Here is an 18,447-nt window from a genome sequence, read left to right as displayed (position 1 = left end):
TACCTGACAGCATGCTGGCATGCGTTCCAACTGGCTTCATTTGAAGTCGATGTGCTTTATTTTCTTCTCTTGTTTTCACTTGAATGTTGCAAAGTAAACCAAGTGCTGTAGGGATCATGGAGAGTTTCAGTTGCAGCTAACGTGAGCAAAAGCTAGTTTGGGTTTCAGTTTGTCTCCCAGGTTAAACCAAATATTCTACACAGATTCTATCACTTTCAGATGATTTGATCGAGTCTGGAGCCACACAAACAAATGAATTTAGTCACTTGAAGAAATGTTTTTTACGTATTCCCCCTCTCAACAGGATGTATAAAATGTACAGTCCATCAGTCTAACAACTCTGGAGCCTGGTAGCTGTCACACAAAGTAATACATTTCACACTTTCAGATATAAAACATTCAAAAATAATTAATTGTGAACACAAATGATTGATTCATGACATTACTCTTTACATTTCAAAATCCATAAATATGTTCTCATTCAAACTGCATTAAATCAGAGTGTCTCATTTAAAGTGTCCAGGTCCAATAAGTCAATCACAGGAGAATTAATCGGAAACTATTTTGATGATCGATTAAATAATTTTTCAAGCAAAAATACTGAAAGTGATCTTTAACTGTTTTTCTTTGTCGTATATGATTAAATATCTGATACAGGCTGTTTTCTTTAGCATTTGAAACTGAACAGTCAATCAGTTACGAAAAGAATCACCCTATAGATCAATATACTATTATATTTAACCTCTATTGTCTTTGATATCCCTTAAACACACAAATACATCAACTGTTGTGCAGAGCATGATCTATCTATTCATGTGCACATGTAATTAATACAAGAGTAGCGCTGCAACGATTTGTCAATCAACAGAAAATTAATTTGCAACTATTTTGATAGTAGATTTTTTAGTCATTTTTCAAGCACAGATTTGATGATTTGCTGCTTTTGTTGGTCTTATAGTCCAGTAAATTAAATTTTGGGGGGTTTCGGACCTTTGGTTGGACCAAACAAGACGTGATGTTGTTACTTTCGCCTGTAGATATTGTGATGGGCATGTTTACTGTTTTCTAAACAGACAGAAACAATTAATCAATTAATCAATAAAATAATCAGAAGATTTATCAGTAATGAAAATCAATGTTAGTTGTCACCCTCATCAACAGCACAATTTGTTATTGTGTGTTTACATTGTTTTCCTCTGTGACAACTACCAGGCTCCAGAAAACACAGACTCCAGGTTTATGGAGCTACGAGGTCATCAACCAATAGAAATGAATTTCAGAAAGTTTATTAAGGCTGTAGCTGTGTCCCAATTCAGGGGCTTCATCCTTCAGAGGCTGCATTTGAAGACCGATCGCGTCACAGTGGTGCGACTAGACTGTCTCACTTTGAAGGCTCCTTCAAATGTTCTTATTTTCCTGGACAATGAAGGCTCTACAGGTGGATCCTTCATGGTCCAGCCTATCCCAGGATTCATTGCGTGCCAGTCAGAAAGCAAACAACACTGACAGAGAGCCTGAGGATTACACTGTTAAATGTCAGTATTGGGTTTCAGCTCTGTTCAACATCTAACGGTACAACTGTTAAAACCAAGGGCCTTAAAACCTCAAGTTTTTGTGATAAAAAATTTACATGTTGTCAGTGTTGCTAGGAAGCTGGAGTAGTGCTTTATGATGCATCAGTAAGGGCGGGAATAGCTTGTGACATACAGCAAAAATCCTCCGTAGACCAGATTGCCTCAGGCAGTTTGGCCTTTGCAGTCTATGAAGGGCCGCACCTTCTGAATTGAGACACAGCTCCTGACTTAATGCAATTTTACTTTATTTCATGAGAGGAATCTTACCAAAGTCGTCTTTTTCTTTAGGAGGAGGCGCAGCATGCTAACGTAACATGCCAACGTAGCATGCCAACGTAATATTTAGTCAGTATGAACCATGTGAAACTTCAGTAAAGACAGTGTAGTGTAGATGCTGGTGTTTCCTGTTTTAGCCAGTTCACCTCTGAGTTACTGTGTGTGTTACCTCCAGCTGTTTACATGTTGTTTACTGACATCTGAGTTAGTAATGAAATATTAACTGCGACAGATCAGACATCTGAGAACTGACAATGGATGAATTAAAGGTGTAACGTTGATGTTAAAAGAATTGGTGGGAAAGTGGCTAAAACAGGAAACATCTTTGCCTTGGTTTTTTAATCTCATTAATTAGGAATCTGATAGATATGTGTATTTCTTATTGAAGTGCTCCTTGATCATCTCTCAGCGTTACAGTAGTTGTGTTGTTTCAATAGAGTGAAGCGTGAAAACATAGACCTGCCTTAATCTGACTGTCAACCCTCTGTCGTTATTAATCCATGAACCTCAATGTTCGTCTGCCAACGCACAACGTCAGCCCGACAACCTGCAGCATTTCAACCTTCACCAAACAGCGTCATGTACATACGTCATTAATTGTTTTTTTATATGAAACATTCAAGTGTTTTATGTTTATTTGTATTTGAAAATAAACACTGTTAAATAAATACAGACATGTTACTGTGCGAGTGGTGACTTGGTAGCTGTGAACCAGAGACTCTTTGCAAAGACAGCAACAACAACAATATAATAATAATAATAATAATTCAATTTAATAAATAATAATAAAGATAATAAAGATCTTTACAAATGGTCTACACGTGACGACATGTTCTATTAACTCAATGTATCTCAACACCAACGTGTTTAGCCTAGCTTAGCACAAAGACTGGGAGCAGGTGGAACATGTGAGCCTATACCTCCATCAAAACAGAAAAAATAATCCTGTCTGATGTACAGTCTGTGTCCTGTTTACTGTGATTGTGTGCAAGTTTAAAAACCAGCTTTCACAAAAATTCTACATTATATAGTACAATATTTTTTTAACAGATAAAACAGGTTAAAGGCAAGAAATCAGATTTATGTCGTGACTATGTTTTGGAGCCAGTACAATCTCTTGTAGTTATTAGTTACTACAGTGGCACCAAAAAAGTATATTTTCTCTCTTTTGATGGAACAATGCTAGTAGTTTGTATGTGCTAAACTAGGCTAAACACGTCTCTGAACTGGACATTTACATAAAATGTAAACAGGTGAGTTATATTAGTTGTCATTTTAACATGGGAGTCTATGGGGATTGACTCACTGTTGGAGCCAGACTCTAGTGGTCATTAGAGGAACTGCATGTTTTGATTCTTCAGTGTTGGCTTTATGTTTTAGCATCAGAGGTTGATGCTTGGTGCTGACTGAACGTTGGAGTCTTGCTTTAAGGGGAAAATTAGATTTCAAAAGGTTTATTTTGAGACACTTTCACTTTCTCTCTAGTAGTGAGATGAGAATATCATCATGTCTGTGTTCAGTTCAAAGGTATTAATAGGAATAAGGGACAAAAATAAATTGTTATAAACCAGAGTATCCTTTAACCTGTCCTAAACTGAGAGCAGAGTCCAACAGAAAACTGGAGGGAATGTGGAAATTTCAAGCTGGACGAGAGAAGGACATGATCACTATGGTTCTGTGCTGCTGCTAATTTTAACCCCCCCACACACACACACAGAGTGCTGCGGTCATTAATCCAATAAAGCAAGCGTGAGGGCGCACGGGACTGAATCCCTGCGACGACACGCAACCACAGGTGCCTCGGCTGCTAATCCTCCACCACAGATTAAAGTCACAATGAAGATTTATTGGGGGAGGGAGAACAACAAGGATTAACCAGGTTTACTCAGGGGTCTCTTGGCTTTGCATGCTGGGAGTTTCTCTTCTCAAGGACACTAATGGAAAGCCTTAGTATTCAGAGCAGAGGGTCACTGTTTGACTTCACAGAGGCAGTTCCTTGTTGCAGCCAGTAAATCAGAAGCTTAAGGTTGTAACGGGGCCATGACCATTAAACGTTCACAATAACATTAAGATAAAGAGTTAAAATGAAGCTGTGAAGTAGAAGATTATTGATGTTAGAGGGCCCCCCGAGGGCTGACAAACTTAACTCCACAGCAGTGTCTCAAAATGCAGCTCCTTCCCCCTGAAATAACCAATGGATGATTTGCAATGACATCTCAGTAGGAGACCTCCCTAAAGGGGCCCCATGTCATTCACTGGATGATTTGCAGCGATATCTCAGGAGCAGTGTTGCCAACTGTTTTCAGTAAAGCTGCACATACATACAAGATTATCATTATTTTTAATCTCAAAATAATCAAATTAAAATAAACTGACAGTAACTTTCTGGCCTAATAATGTGGGTTATTTACAAGTTTTCTTGTTATTTATTTAGGTTTTTATTGATCTTTATATTTATATTTTGAAAATTCTACTAACATAAACATTTGGATTAAGAAATATGTTTAGATTTTGTACATTTTTTGATGGTGTCAGATTATTTATTACATAATTGTGATTAATGCTGATTGGAGGGGTCCCTGACAGACTCTAGACTCTCCACTGCATTATCTTTGTGATTTTCATTGTGATGAAACTCAGTAGAAATCATCACAGTGAGGCTTTTTATTCTCAGCAGCATTAACACACACACTCAGTATAGAAAATACACATTGTTAATACAAAGTACACAACGTCTGCTGTAGGAGGAAAACTCTGCAAATGTCTGTGTTCAGTTTGAATTCATCTACAAGTTACAGCTTCTATAATATAAAAAAATAACTTCTATGTTGTGGATCAAGATTGACAAACATCAGTGTGATGAATTACAAATGCTAAATATTTTATAAGTGACCAGTTTGTTCAGAACTGACTTTCTTATCTTTATGAGAAATGTGATGTAAAGGTTTTAAAGAGGTAGTAGTTTAACTTCCAGCAGCTGAGTCCTGCTGAGGCATCAGAAACATGACTAAAACTATAAATTCACAGTGTAAACAGAGCAAGTCTAAACGTTCAGATCTCATTATCTGACCCAGAGTGAGTGGAAATCCCTCATTACATCCCTGATCTGTCTCCACAACAGCTTATGATCTGTCATAATGAGATTTTATTCATCATCGAAGTTTGCAAAAGCAGGATACCAGTAGCTGTCCTTCCTCTCCGACTTCCCTCTCTCTGCATTTTCTTTCTTTTGTTGTTGGACTTTCTTTATCCTGGAGATCTGAGTGGCAGCCAGACCGATCATGAAGACCTGACAGAAGAAACAGGAAGTGATCAGGGCACCTGCTATCAAACTTTCATGCTTGTCACCAAAGTTGCTTTATTATTGTGAGGTGTTGCCTCTTTCTGGAAATGTATTAAAGGAAAAACTGACATTTTCAGACTCTTTAGAAAAATGAAACCCAGAGCCAAACAATCACACATGGACATTGTAAAAATGTTTTTGCCTCTTCTCACATTGACTGTGATGGATTATAGGAGACTGTACTCCTGCAAGAAATGAGCCCATAAGTCACAGCAGACTATTATGACCCATAGTTACACTCCTATAGGAGACACTCCTATGGGTCGTATCAGAGGTTTGAAAAAAACGACCCGTGTCATTGTTCAGGTTGGAGGCTGGTTGGGATTTGAAGTTTCAGCAAGTTCCTTCTTTCTTCTTCATTGGGTTGAACTTTAATACGACAAAGTCTCCAGAACATTTACTGTGAGAATCAACAGAGACAAGGGTCAATCAAGGGCTATCTGCTGCAGCTGGATGTGGTCTGGTGTTACCTCGAGCAGCAGCAGGCCGCCGGTCAGACCAGCCACCAGCAGCAGGTTATTTTTGGCCCACCATACGATTTTCTCCAGACAGCCAATGGTGAAGATGCCCTGAGCGGCCGTATGCTGCTGCAGCTGCTGCATCCCATAACCACACATGGTGTTCAGCACGGTCTGCAGGAGAACATAACACAAGGCTGAGGTGTGAGATGTGTTGAGATTGGTCTTTCTGATTATATTAATGGAAAATCCCTGGATTATCTTTAAGTGATAGATTTTCTAGAGTTTTTTCTTTCATAAAAAATCAACAAATCAATCAATAGTGTAAAAAATAAAAAAAAAACAATGCGAAAATCCCATCTGACGTTAGCTGAGCCTACAGTCTGATTTTTAGATTAAATAGCCTCAGAATATCTTGTTCCTGCTCTCCAGAGGACGGACCCTTTAGATATCAGTGACTCCAGGATCTTTTCTTTGCCACGCTCCACAGGACAAACTTTAAATTTTTAGCTCCACTACTGTTCAAGCTCTAAAAGAATAAATCATCAGGATGTTGTTTGCTCAGATGAACACAGCCACAAGGAGACGCAAACAGAGTTTAAAACTGCAGGTCTGATTCACACACAGGAAGAAACACGAGGTTAATATTTACATGTATGTAGATGATACCCTGTTGTTCATTTGTGTATCACTGATGATATAGTTCAGTGCTTTCATAGAAGTTGCAAAATTATCAGCAACTGTTTAGTGAAATTACTGTTTCAAAAGCCCAAAGATGGAGAAAATCCTGTCCCATTATAAACCTGCTGAGGACCACAGAGACCGCTCGGGTGTTGGTTCTGACCTGGTTCTGCAGGTGAATGCAGCAGGAGAAGGGAACTCCACAGAACTCCAGACTGGGGTTGGTGTCTGTACACTCAAAGTAGACGTTGTGGGACCAGTCCTTGTAGCTTTCTACTCCACAGCACTGAAACTGCAAAGAAAGACAAGAAACAGTCTCTCATTTCAACAGCTCACTGTCAACAGACTGGACGGTAACAGGCCACTGCTGCTCAGTCGTTCTTCTTCTTCTTCACCTTCTTCTGGATGAAATCGATGGCGTTCTCCAGGTCCTGGTCCTCCCTGTATCGGACGATGGCCTTCATCATCAACCTCTCCGTCCTCTCCATCACCTGAACAACAGCAGCATCAAGTTTGGTTTGGAAAGTAACTACTTACATTTACTCAACTACTCTTCTTGCACTTACTTGAATATTTCCATTTTCTGCCACTTTTTACTGCTCTACATTTATTACATGACTAAATAAATAAATGATGATGTGTTTCTACAGATTAAGAGGAATTAAGATTTAACTGATCATTGAGGGAGCTCCCAACAGTAAATAAGGTCATTACAATCGGCCCCATCTTTATATTAATGCATTAATAATATTATTATCTACATTATGCTGAAATTAGCTTTTCTGTGCTTTTACTTTTGGTCCATTTTGATGCTGAAACTTGTGTATTTTGAATGCAGGATTTTCACTTGGAACACAGTTTTTCTACACTGCGGTGTTGCTGGTTTTAAATGTACATTTCCTGTCCCATCAAAGCAGTGTGATGTTACCATGTCAGTGAAGAGATATCCCACCACCCCAGCAGCGATCTGCAGCAGCAGGACGACCACCAGGATCCCCAGAAACTACAGGAACAAACAACAGCTCGTGATGACAACGACGTGAACAGTAAGGATGCATCATATTAGACTCAGAGAGACATCATTTACAAACACATTTACACATACATTTACTCATGTATTGCACTTATGTGGAAAATTTGAAGTCCTTGTACTTTGACTTGAGTATTTTCTTTTTATGTCACTTTATACTTCTACTCCACTCCTCCATTACTTTTTACTGCTCTGCTTTCATCTGACAGCTGCGGTTACTTTTTATTTTTAAAGGTTACGTAGACGAGATTTTAAACAATAGCACAGCAGCAAACAACTATTTTCAATGTAAAGATGGTGGAGTAATGGCGTCCTGAGCAGAGAACAAAGCCACACAGTTGTGCTTCTTGTTGTGCATTTAGTGGACACTTTGACTGAGCTTCATAACACCTCACTGACTGAGAACGTGAAGAGATGGGGGGATTGTGTTTGACGAAGCATTTGTTTTGGCTTGAGATGCTGGTGGTCTAGTGTGACATCTAGTGGCCGTGACGATGGTTTACAGAACCCTTAAACGTGATGAGATCTGTTTTTAGTCCAAAGAGGTAAATATTTCACTAAAAATCAAAGATTAAATAGAGAACTTTAACTTAATAATGTAATATGGTATGATAATAATAATACCATAATAATGGTATGTATAATGGATGTGAGGACCACGTCATACCAACTTCAGCAGGCAGGTGGCGTTACGCAGCGCCCCGAAACATCCGAGGAATGTGATGAGGAACATCACCGAGCCAACGACGATCAACAGCAGAGCTGGATCGACTGTCAGAGTGTCGACTACATCTACACACACACACACACACACACACACACACACACACACACAGAGTTAAATTCATTGCGTAAAAGCCAGTGAAGGTTCAAACATGTCTGATTAAATTTTTGTGGCTCACCCTCGGGAGTGTTATCAGTAGAGCATAGTTTTTATAAACACACACACACACACACACACACACACACACACACACACACACACACACACACACACACACACACACACACACACACACACACACAGTTCAGGAGGTGGTATTGAATCTAGGTTCCTGGTACTTTTAGGGATTTTATTTATTTATTCATACATTATTTGTTTATACATTTTAGTCTGTTTTTATTTTCTTTTAATACCCAACTTTTTTATTCCTGGTTTTACTCACTACCTCTAGGTTAACATTTTATTAGCTTTTTTTCACACGTCATTTTTCTATTATTGTTTTTTTATTTTTTTTTACTATTATTTTGTGATTCTGAATTTCTCTCCTGCCTCTGGTGTTTCCTTGTTGCAAATTTATGAGCTTTATGGCAGCATTTCCTCACTTCCTGTTTTTATTTATACTGTGGTTCTTATTACTTTGTGTGGGTATTGTTTTTATTGTGTAAAAAGTGCTATACTAAAAATGTCAGATAGATTAAAAATAGACCTTTAATCTGATTTTGTTTGTTTGTTTCCTGGAGATTAAATCCCTGCACATTTAGTAATGCGCTTGTTGGATATTTTACTGTTTCTTATGAAAAATAAGTTGCAACCTGTGAAGCATGTTGCCAAGTTAAATTTATTAATGTTTATATTTAGTTGTATTATTCTAACACTCTTTCTTTTTTGTGTTATTTTCTGACAATGTTATTGTTTAAGTTCTTTCATTTTGTAGATAGAAGAAGTCCAGAGACCAAGCTGAAGATATTACACAGTGTTTTCTTGCAGGTATGTGCTCTATATTAATTGTAAATATATTCTGAATGTATATATTTTTAAGTAGATTTTACTAAATAAAGGATCACGATGACAAAAAGTCAGACAGACTGAAAACCCACCACATGCTGGTTTAAAACAGGGACCAGATTCAGAGAAAACCTGACAAAAAAATCAAAAATCAATACCAATACAAAACCAATACCAGCTCCACTCTTTCCACTAATGTCCACAACTTTCTAAGCAGCCAGAACAAAACACCCTGTCAATGTCATGTATCTGAAATGCTCTGGTTCATAAGTTCCTGCAGTGATAACGGGTTGTTCCACAGCCTGATTCCAGCCTGTTCATTATTTTTTGACCAACCTTTCTCCTTGGCGATCTTGGCGTAGACCCCCACCGCTATGAGCCCGGCGCTCACAACCTGCAGAGTCACACGGACACACATTTGAACAGAACTGTACCTCATCTTCTGTTCTCACGGTAACTCTGATATTTTCTCTGTTTAACTTGTGTAACATGTAAATCCAGCAGCGTTGGGGCTGTTGGAGGGGGGACTCTTTCCTCTTCTGATAGAGCTAAGTGAACAGGTCTCAGACCTTTTTATGTTTCACTCCCAGACTGTTTGAACTATAACATTCTATAACTAGTAAAACTTTGTCACAGTGAAGAAACGACTTGTTTTTTTCAAATCTTTGCTCTTCAGAGCGTCCTCTTCCTATGAAATGCCGTATTGAGTGTGTTGAAATCACTCGTGGTAAAACCAGATTGAGCAACAGGTTTCAGAGCAAGCACGACTGAAAGTGTGAATGTGTGAAGTGACACATTTAATCCTCAAATTGTAGGGACAGAGAGACTCACCCAGAAGACGTAGCAGCAGAAGAATAAAATGTACTTGATGGCTCTGTATCCTCTCATCTCCCCTCAGAAGGTCTCTGTGTGGTTCAGTCAGAGGCTGGTGGAGGTTTGTTCTCTGCTAACATGACAGCATGGAGACATGTGTCGGCCTGCAGGATGCATTCCTCCACAGAGGCTCATCCCCTCCTCTACTGCTGCTGCTGTCATCCTGTCATCACAGAGAGGGAGGGAGGGAGAGAGTGTCAGATCACATCATCTGCTGCTTCAACAAGCAAACTGCTCTTTTACAGATGAACAGGTTAAAGTGTCTCCAGCTTCATTGCAGCTACATCCGGATGATTTATCTGCTCTCACAGTCTGAGCAAACCATTCAAATGTGGAGGCTTCATCCTCTGGAGAGCAGCACATGACATGGAAATCTGACTCAGACTTTTGAAATTTTTGGTTATGGCTGTCTGGATCTCTCTCCCCCTTCACCAAAGCCCTGGACTCTGAGACTCCTGAACCAGTGTGAGAAACGTGATGGGGGGCTTCAGATCCCTGATAAACACCTATAGGAACCCCTGAAAACAACAAATAAAACTTAAATTAAGCCAATTTTTTTTTAAATTTATTTACATTGACTATGTATTTTACTGAAAGGTGAAAATCTTTTTATTCTGAAAACCGTCCAGTTAACACAGGTGAAATAATGCTTCTCCTCCTCTTATCTCCTTAAATCTGGAAACTAAAGGATGAAACATGGCGGTTGGAGATCAGCTGTGAGCATCTGAGAGCTCTGAGAAACAGTTAAGTCCCAGCGTCATGTCAGAATGAATGTATCCAGCTGTGCCAGCTGTGGGTTGGGAGAGGTGTGAATGTGTCCGAGCAGGAAGTGAAAATACTGAAAACATATAGAGGGCTTTTATTTTTACTATTCACTTATCCATTGCTTGTAACATCAATTTTATGAATTGCTGTGTGTCTCTGCAGTGTTTACATGTAAGTCATGTGATCAGGTGATCAGGTGGTCAGGTGATCAGATGCCGGGTCTGGTCCAGGGCTGATTAACTTTTGGTGATTTTTTTTATTTAAATGTTTTAATAACATTTCTTATTTTTTCTTTGTGTATAGAAAAGATGAAGATATAGGTGTGTTAACCTGTGGCTGTGGCTACTTCCTGTCTTTGCACCTCCTCTTCCTCCTCCTCTTTAAAGCAGATCCTCTCTGTCAGAGGATTACACTCTGCTGTGTTTGCACTCCACACCGGTCGCTTTCCTCTGACTCCGCTGTTGTTTGAGGACCTGATTGAGGACCATGGGCCTACTGGACGTCTTCTTCTCCATCAGAGACCGAGCTGAGAAGTTTCTGAACGAGAAAAACGTGGTGACAGATTTTCTGGGGAAGCTGGAGGAGAAAACAGGGATAAAGAAGAAGATCATCGCAGCTGGTATGTGAGGTTTTCCTGTCGTCCACTCTGTTCAGCTCATGATAAACATGTTCTGGATGGTTCTGCTGTTGTTCTGTTTGTATTCAGTGGGTTTGTACCGACTTTACCTGGTGCATGTGAAGAGGATTCAGTTAATCCTCCTGTGAATATCAAGCCAAATGGCAGCTACGCACAGATACTGCTGTGAGCTGTGGAAACATGAACCTGTAAATGTTCTGGGTCAGAGTTCAAGTCTTAAAATTGCTCTAATCAATATTTATAGCAACAATAGATCCAATGACTGCATCAATGAATGACTATCTCCATCTCAGCAGCTGTACAGAGCTTTTTAGCCTGTTTTAGCTCCTAGTTTTCATAGAAACAGCTGTAGCTAAAATTAGCACCTCATGGTTGTTTGGCTCCTCTACTAGTTTCAGACTACATCCCTGTTTATCCAGAATCATATAAAAATATTAACCATTTGTGTGAAATTTTGTCAAAATTGCTGTGAAGTTTCAAGTCTATCTAATCAGTTCATCCTTGAGTCCAAGAGAACGTTTGTGCCAAATTTGAAGGGATTCCCTTGACCTTTACCTTGACCTTTACCCACCAAAATCTAATCAGTTCATCCTTGAGTCCAAGTGAATATTTATGCCAAATTTGAAGAAGTTCTGTTAAGGTTTTTCTGAAATATTGTGTCCATGAAAATGAGACGGATGAACGAACGAACAACCTGAAAACAATATGCCCATAGATGGGCATATTGGGACTTGTGATGGTGGATCATCGATATGGAGCCTCAACAAATGATAAATGAAGTATAAACTTACATAAACGACGACGATAACAGAGAGAGAGATAAACTGTATTAAAAGGACCCAAGTTGTCAAGCAATTCTGTTTTGCATTCTATGGCACTAGTTAGCATCCCTCCTGTTTCCTATGGGCTACACTTCACCAGCTCACCTGGAACACCTACAGTGTCGGACACCTTTGTACACGCATCGCTTTTTATTTAAGGCCCTGTAAACAAACAGGACACATTGTAAAGAATGAGGAAACAGAACCGCAATTTGATGGGAACATTATTGTTCATTTATCTATCCCTTTTATCTATCTATCTATCTATCTATCTATCTATCTATCTATCTATCTATCAAGTATTGTGTTTCAGATCAGTTCAACAGCTAATGGTTCAACTGTTAATTTTCAAGTTTCTGAGTAAAGGTTACGTGTTGTTGAGGTTGCTAAGTGATAGAAACCTCAGTTCAGTGGCAACCAATCAGAATGTATTAGTGCTCCACAGACAACACTAGAGAACACAGATTGCAAACTTGTGTTAGATCGATCGATACTTTATTTATCTCCTAGGGGAAATCCATGTGTCCATTAGCTCATTGTTGATAATAATAATAATAATAATAATAATAAGAGTAGATACATAATCTAATAGTGAATAATAATAATACATAGATAACTACATCAACTAATAATAATAATAATAATAATAAAAACATTAATATAATAAACAATAATGTTCCCATCAAATTGCGGTTCTGTTTCCTCATTCTTTACAATGGTGTCCTGTTTGTTTACAGGGCCTTAAATATAAAAGCGATGCGTCGTTCACAAAGGTGTCCGACACTGTAGGTGTTCCAGGTGAGCTGGTGAAGTGTAGCCCATAGGAAACAGGAGGGGATGCTAACTAGTGCCATAGAATGCAAAACAGAGATTGCTTGACAACTTGGGTCCTTTTAATACAGTTTATCTCTCTCTCTGTTATCGTCGTCGTTTATGTTAAGTTTATACTTCATTTACATTTGTTGAGGCGTCCATATCGATGATCTACCATCGCGAGTTGACGTTACACAGAAATATCCAATCAGCTATTTGATTAGCTTGGTGATGAGCATATGTCAAAACTAATCACACAACACTGACTGTTGATTGGCAGACCTTTCCTGTTGCCAGCTTTTCGTACCTCTTCATTTTTTTAAATCGCTCAGTTTTTTTTTTTCTTTACCTTCATTCGCTTAACAATGCCTTTTACATTCATTCAGGTTTAATGCACTTTGCAAAAACAGGGCAGCTAACTGCATTGGGACGGCAGCACACTGTATTAGTACACACTAAGGTGTTTTCTATTAATTTTGTCCAAACCATTAATTGAAAGTAGGCTAAATAACAAAACACCTCTCTGTAATAATGGAGTGCAGTTCAACAGCAGTAGAAACTATGTAGTCCATAATAATCACACAGTTGAATCAACTCCTCTTTAACACACTCTCAATAAAAACTGAACATTACAACCCTCATGAAGGAGGAATCACTTGCAGGACTGTTGTATTACACTGAATTTTTTATTCACTCTGTTTCACCTTGTGTATTTCTGGAGTTTCTGCTCAGTTTCTACAGCTTACACATTGAAAAATGTCCATGGCCAGCGTACAGACTCTTTACCAGATGACAGTAGGGGTTTCACAAACCAGAACAAAAACTAACGTTCATTGATTATAGCTGAGTACTAAAAATAAGAAGCCTGCTAAAAGCATTTGATCCTGTCCTTCCGCTGTATGAGGACACCTGGCGTGAACAGGTGACGGCCTTTCATTGATGTTGAGCTCTGGATCAACTTTGACTATAAGATAAATAGAGTGATAAACCTCTCTGCCCTAATGTAGAGTCACAGTATTCAGCCAAGGACTTTTACTGAGCATGAACAGCAGTCTATTCATACCCCCACTGATGCTCATACGTGGATCAGAACACGCGACCGACACACACACACACACACACACACACACACACACACACACACACACACACACACACACACACACACACACACACACACACACACACACCACACCACACACACACACGCTGAGGCAGGACATGATGTCAGTGTAGTGCCTGGTGCACAGTGTCCCCCAGTCTGTGCAGTTTAAAGCAGATTATCCTCAGAGAGCGACAGCAGAGCAGAGGCTCCATGAGTGAACAGCAACATAAGCTGATCAGAGGTAGGACACTTTTTACACAACTCCTGTTTGTCGTGTGCATGTTCTGCCAGAGAACGACAGCTCTACTCAGTGTGTTAATGTGTTAGTAAAGGTGCCAACACACAGAAGAAACTCATCAGGAAGGCCGAGTCTGTTGTTGGATGGAAGCTGTTTGTATACGGAGAGGTCTGAGGACAGAATCGTAGCTGCAGCACGGCAAAACGCTGAAAATCGTGAACAAATGTCACCCATCCCCTCCATAGAACTATGTCGAACCTTAGTACATTCAGCAACAGACTAGGGAACGCCATAGAAATCATTCCTGCTTACAGCAACCAGACTTTATAATGCATCTCTGTGACTCATCAAAACCTCCTGTACTTCACACCTGCACTTTGGTCCACATGAACATTTATTTTATACTTGGATCGCGTGTATATTTTGTCTATTATTGTTGTTTATTGATTTCATTGGAGTTTGCATGTTCTCCCGTGCTTTGTGGGTTCTCTCCGTACTCCGCTGTCCTCCACACAGTCCAAAGACATGCAAATGGGGACTAGGCTGATTGGTTACTCCAAAATTGACCATAGGTATGAATGTGTGAGAGTGAATGGTTGTTTGTCTCTGTGTGTTTGCCCTGCGATGGACTGGCGACCTGTCCAGGCCGGTATTACCCCTCTCGCCCGAAAGGATGCTGGGATAGGCTCCAGGCCCCCCTCGACCCTACTAGAGGATAAGCGGTAGGAAATGGATGGATGGATGTATTTCATTGTTTTTAACTCAGCTGCCTGTGATATTTAAATTTGCCATCTGGAATTATATAAGTAATCATCCATCCATCTATTAAACGTCTCTGCATCATGTTAGACTGACAGTTTGTCTTCTGTGTGTCCTCCGTCTCATCCAGGTGCCGTCTCAGTGACCGGACTCTACTGTGTACGGATATGGTGCCTCCCTCCTCTGCAACCTGATATTGCTTCGTCTATCCAAGCTTATATTCGTGAGGTTTTCTATAGTTTTTGATGGTGATCTGCTGATAGTGACAGTGATGCACCAGGTAGGTGGGGTTTTATCAGGCGTCCAGTGGCCTGCAGTAAAATCTACCTGTGTGTAAGAATTATATTCTCATCAAAACCTTGATGATTCAGAAAACTGTAATTTGCTTCAACTTCATGACAGGTACATGATAAGGAGCAGAGAGTGATTATTATCATTACTGACGGTCTGAAATACTTCAGTCTATCTGCAGAGTATCTTCATGTCATTATCCAGGTGATGTGTGCAGATGCAGGTCACAGGGTAATACTGGTGTAAACAGGTGTCTCTGGTTGTTTCCACGTGTTTCTGCAGAATCAAAAGCCATCGAAAGTGCGAGCAAAGAAACGACACAAAATGCTACGTACTGGTGGAGTATTGCGGCTTCTCACTGGGCGATTCTTCTCCGACATTTCCTCTACTGGTTTCCATTTTACTACGCTTTTAAGTGTAGAGACACATCACAGAACCAGTGATACAGGGACAGATTCTTGATACAATCTTCTTCCCCCCGTCTAAATGTCTAAGACAACAGGCTTCTCAGGGGTGTAAGTTCTCAGTGTCATTAGTAGTGACCCACTAAGTCCAGTAATCTCTGTCTGTGCCCTCCTCGTGTGTTCCAGTGTCTCTTCCTGTTGTGGTGCAGCCCGATGTCGTGGAACGGCTCCCAGATATCATCTACAAACAAAGGTGTTTCGGCCCGTCTTCCATGCAGCGCACGCACGAGCACATGGACAACATCGGTGAAACGACCTCAGGCGGGAAGCAATGACGCCGCCGAAAACCTCACCAGAGAAGGTACACACACTGTGAAGTGTAGGAGCACACCAATATACGCTGTGTTTAACACATAGATTAAATATTCCTCTCTCCTCAGTCCTGTCTACTCTGGTGAAGAATAAATCTTCGGTACTCCGATGCCGAGGGTCGTGCGTCAGTAGAACCGCAACTAAAAGTTTACCGAGTTCATCGACAGAAACATCAGCAGCTATAAATATCTCCATCACAACCGAGTGAAGAACGGCTGTACGTATCCTCCTCGTTTCTGTTTGACTACAGAGATAAACTATCTCATCTAATGTTCATCTGTCATTTACAGGTGTTGCTAGTGTTAACAGTTTTACCCCTGCTTCTAGTCTTTATGCTAAGCTAGGTTAGTTAAAGCCCTAACCCTGAACCTGCTGACTGTGCTTTAGAGAGAGACCGCATAGACATTAGCACCGTTCCAGAGAGTTAAGGTCTGTTCATAAGATCAGTTGTGATGTTTGGTGTTTTTTTGATTAGTATACCGCCAGTATCTCCGAGAGTGCGAGATGCTGTTTGCATTCTTTGTCACCACGTTTATTGAATGATATCATATGAGAGGAGAAACCCACTTTATCACTACCTACTATACATATATCTACCTATATGGAAACACGACGAAATATACACACTGTGTTTTGTCGAACTCTCAAAATATTAAAACACAACACTCTTTTTGTGCAAATCACAATGAAATCCGACTAGTGAGCTGTCTGTACATTGAAACTGGAGCTTATTCTGCAGTTTCACCTCTCCAGTGAAATCCACCAATTACCTTGATTCCTTTGAACTGTTTTCGTGTGGATTATTTATGCTGTGACAACCACAACACGGGTTATAAACACAAAATATCTATAAATAATGAGAGATCTTTCAGCATTACTTAAACTGAATGCTAAATAAATAACAGAAAATGAATCAAATGAGGCGAAGAACAAAGGGAAAAGGCTGCGGGTGGCTCCAAATCATGAAACAAACAAAACAAAACCATGCTTCCTAGCCCAACCCATCTCCCGCTGAATTACTAAAGCCCAAAACAAAGGAAAGAAAGACCTACCTGCCTGACCTGACCTGCCAAAAACAGAACACACTCTAGCAGCCACCATAAGACCTAGTGTTAAACAAGACTGTTGAATTAGGCTATCTGTAGGTGTGGTGCCCAAATTAAGATAAGTATGAAAATAACAAACAAAAGAACCTAAACCTAGTGCCAGATCCCGACATCACTGAACTAATGCCTCAAACGAGTTAACATCAATTTACACACCAGAAGACTGAAGTTAACTGTCGCAGCTAACCATCACGCAAGTCCATGTTGCAACAGAGAGGCACAGAAGCGGACTGATCAGATTTGAGGACAGGACCGGGCAGACTTTTGATTGATGGCTGGGACCAGTGATGCAAAAGGGGAGGGACCAGCTGAAGATGGGGAACACAGAGGGGAGGTCCGGAGGCGTTGACCAGGGGGGGAATCTCTCTATTTTTCTCTCCCTTCTCTAGTTAGACGATAACATGAGAACACTGTGAAAACTACAAGGAAATAAAAACATAAAAGTTCAGAACACACGTTCTCTCTGTCGTTTTACAGTCTCTTAAGTGTGAGCCAGTGTCCATCAATAATCAGGCCCAAACACGTTAGCACAACAAAAATCCAATCAGATAAGAATATGAGAAAACATATCACACTGTCCATATTAAGGCACATTAACAACATTATACACAATTATAATTCAAACACAATGACCCTGTGCAGGAATAACATCATTTTGGAGCCGTATATCTTTCCTCTGTATCCATGGTGATTCTGATCCACAATGCCACGGGTATTGTGTACTTGAATTATAATTGTGGGTATAATGAGTTAGTTAATGTGCCTTAATATGGACGTGTGATATGTTTCTCATATTCTTATCTGATTGTGGATTTTTGTTGTGTACACGTGTTTGGCCTGATTTTGGAAATGGACACTGCGGCTCACAGCTTAAGAGACTGTAAACGACAGACTGAGACGTTGCTGTTCCTGAACTTTACTGTATTTTATTCCTTTGTAGTTTTCTCACAGTGTCTTTCCTCATGGTTATCGTCTAACTAGCAGAGGAGAGAAAAATAGAGAATTCCCCCCCTGGTCAACGAGGCAGCTACACAGGGACAAAGCACCCTACTTGATTTCTCTCCCATCTTTCCAAGCATTGGTCCCATCCCCTTTTGACAATACAGTAACGGTCCCCAGAGCCATCAATCAAAAGAGTCTGCCCGGCCTGATTCCTGCAAAACATCTATGCT

At 40.0% G+C, this 18,447-nt stretch overlaps 2 protein-coding genes across 5 annotated transcripts in view; one reads left to right on the top strand and one right to left on the bottom strand.

The window, feature by feature from the left end:
* Nucleotides 1–4,546: 4,546 nt before the first annotated feature.
* LOC111231826 (tetraspanin-33-like) lies at nt 4,547–9,979 on the bottom strand. The gene is made up of 8 exons (XM_022759070.1): nt 9,923–9,979; nt 9,428–9,485; nt 8,030–8,154; nt 7,261–7,335; nt 6,728–6,823; nt 6,496–6,624; nt 5,664–5,825; nt 4,547–5,139 (listed from the first exon to the last, which is right to left on the bottom strand). Exons 1-8 carry the CDS (start codon nt 9,977–9,979, stop codon nt 4,996–4,998), a joined length of 846 nt encoding a protein of 281 aa, XP_022614791.1. The 3' UTR covers nt 4,547–4,995.
* Nucleotides 9,980–11,156: 1,177 nt separating this feature from the next.
* LOC111231827 (receptor expression-enhancing protein 6-like) overlaps nt 11,157–18,447 on the top strand; it is a 25,205-nt gene continuing 17,914 nt past the window's right edge. For all 4 annotated transcript variants that reach the window (XM_022759074.1, XM_022759071.1, XM_022759073.1 and 1 more), the window contains exon 1: nt 11,157–11,348. In XM_022759074.1, coding sequence (XP_022614795.1) covers nt 11,216–11,348 — 133 coding nt within the window. In that variant the 5' untranslated portion in view covers nt 11,157–11,215. The remainder of the gene's footprint in view (nt 11,349–18,447) is intronic.

Source organism: Seriola dumerili, unplaced genomic scaffold (genome assembly GCF_002260705.1).
Source record: "Seriola dumerili isolate Sdu_G_001 unplaced genomic scaffold, Sdu_1.0 BDQW01000319.1, whole genome shotgun sequence".
NCBI classification, from domain to species: Eukaryota; Metazoa; Chordata; class Actinopteri; order Carangiformes; family Carangidae; genus Seriola; species Seriola dumerili.
This window is presented reverse-complemented; position numbering and strand designations above follow the sequence as displayed.

What these genes read in the sequence shown, in the direction of transcription:
- LOC111231826 (XM_022759070.1), bottom strand. Translation starts at nt 9,979, where the DNA reads ATGAGAGGATACAGAGCCATCAAGTACATTTTATTCTTCTGCTGCTAC. An exon ending in TCGATTTCATCCAGAAGAAG is followed by an intron (nt 6,625 to 6,727) that starts GTGAAGAAGAAG and finishes CTTTCTTTGCAG; the next exon opens with TTTCAGTGCTGTGGAGTAGA. An exon ending in GCGGCCTGCTGCTGCTCGAG is followed by an intron (nt 5,140 to 5,663) that starts GTAACACCAGAC and finishes TTCTTCTGTCAG; the next exon opens with GTCTTCATGATCGGTCTGGC.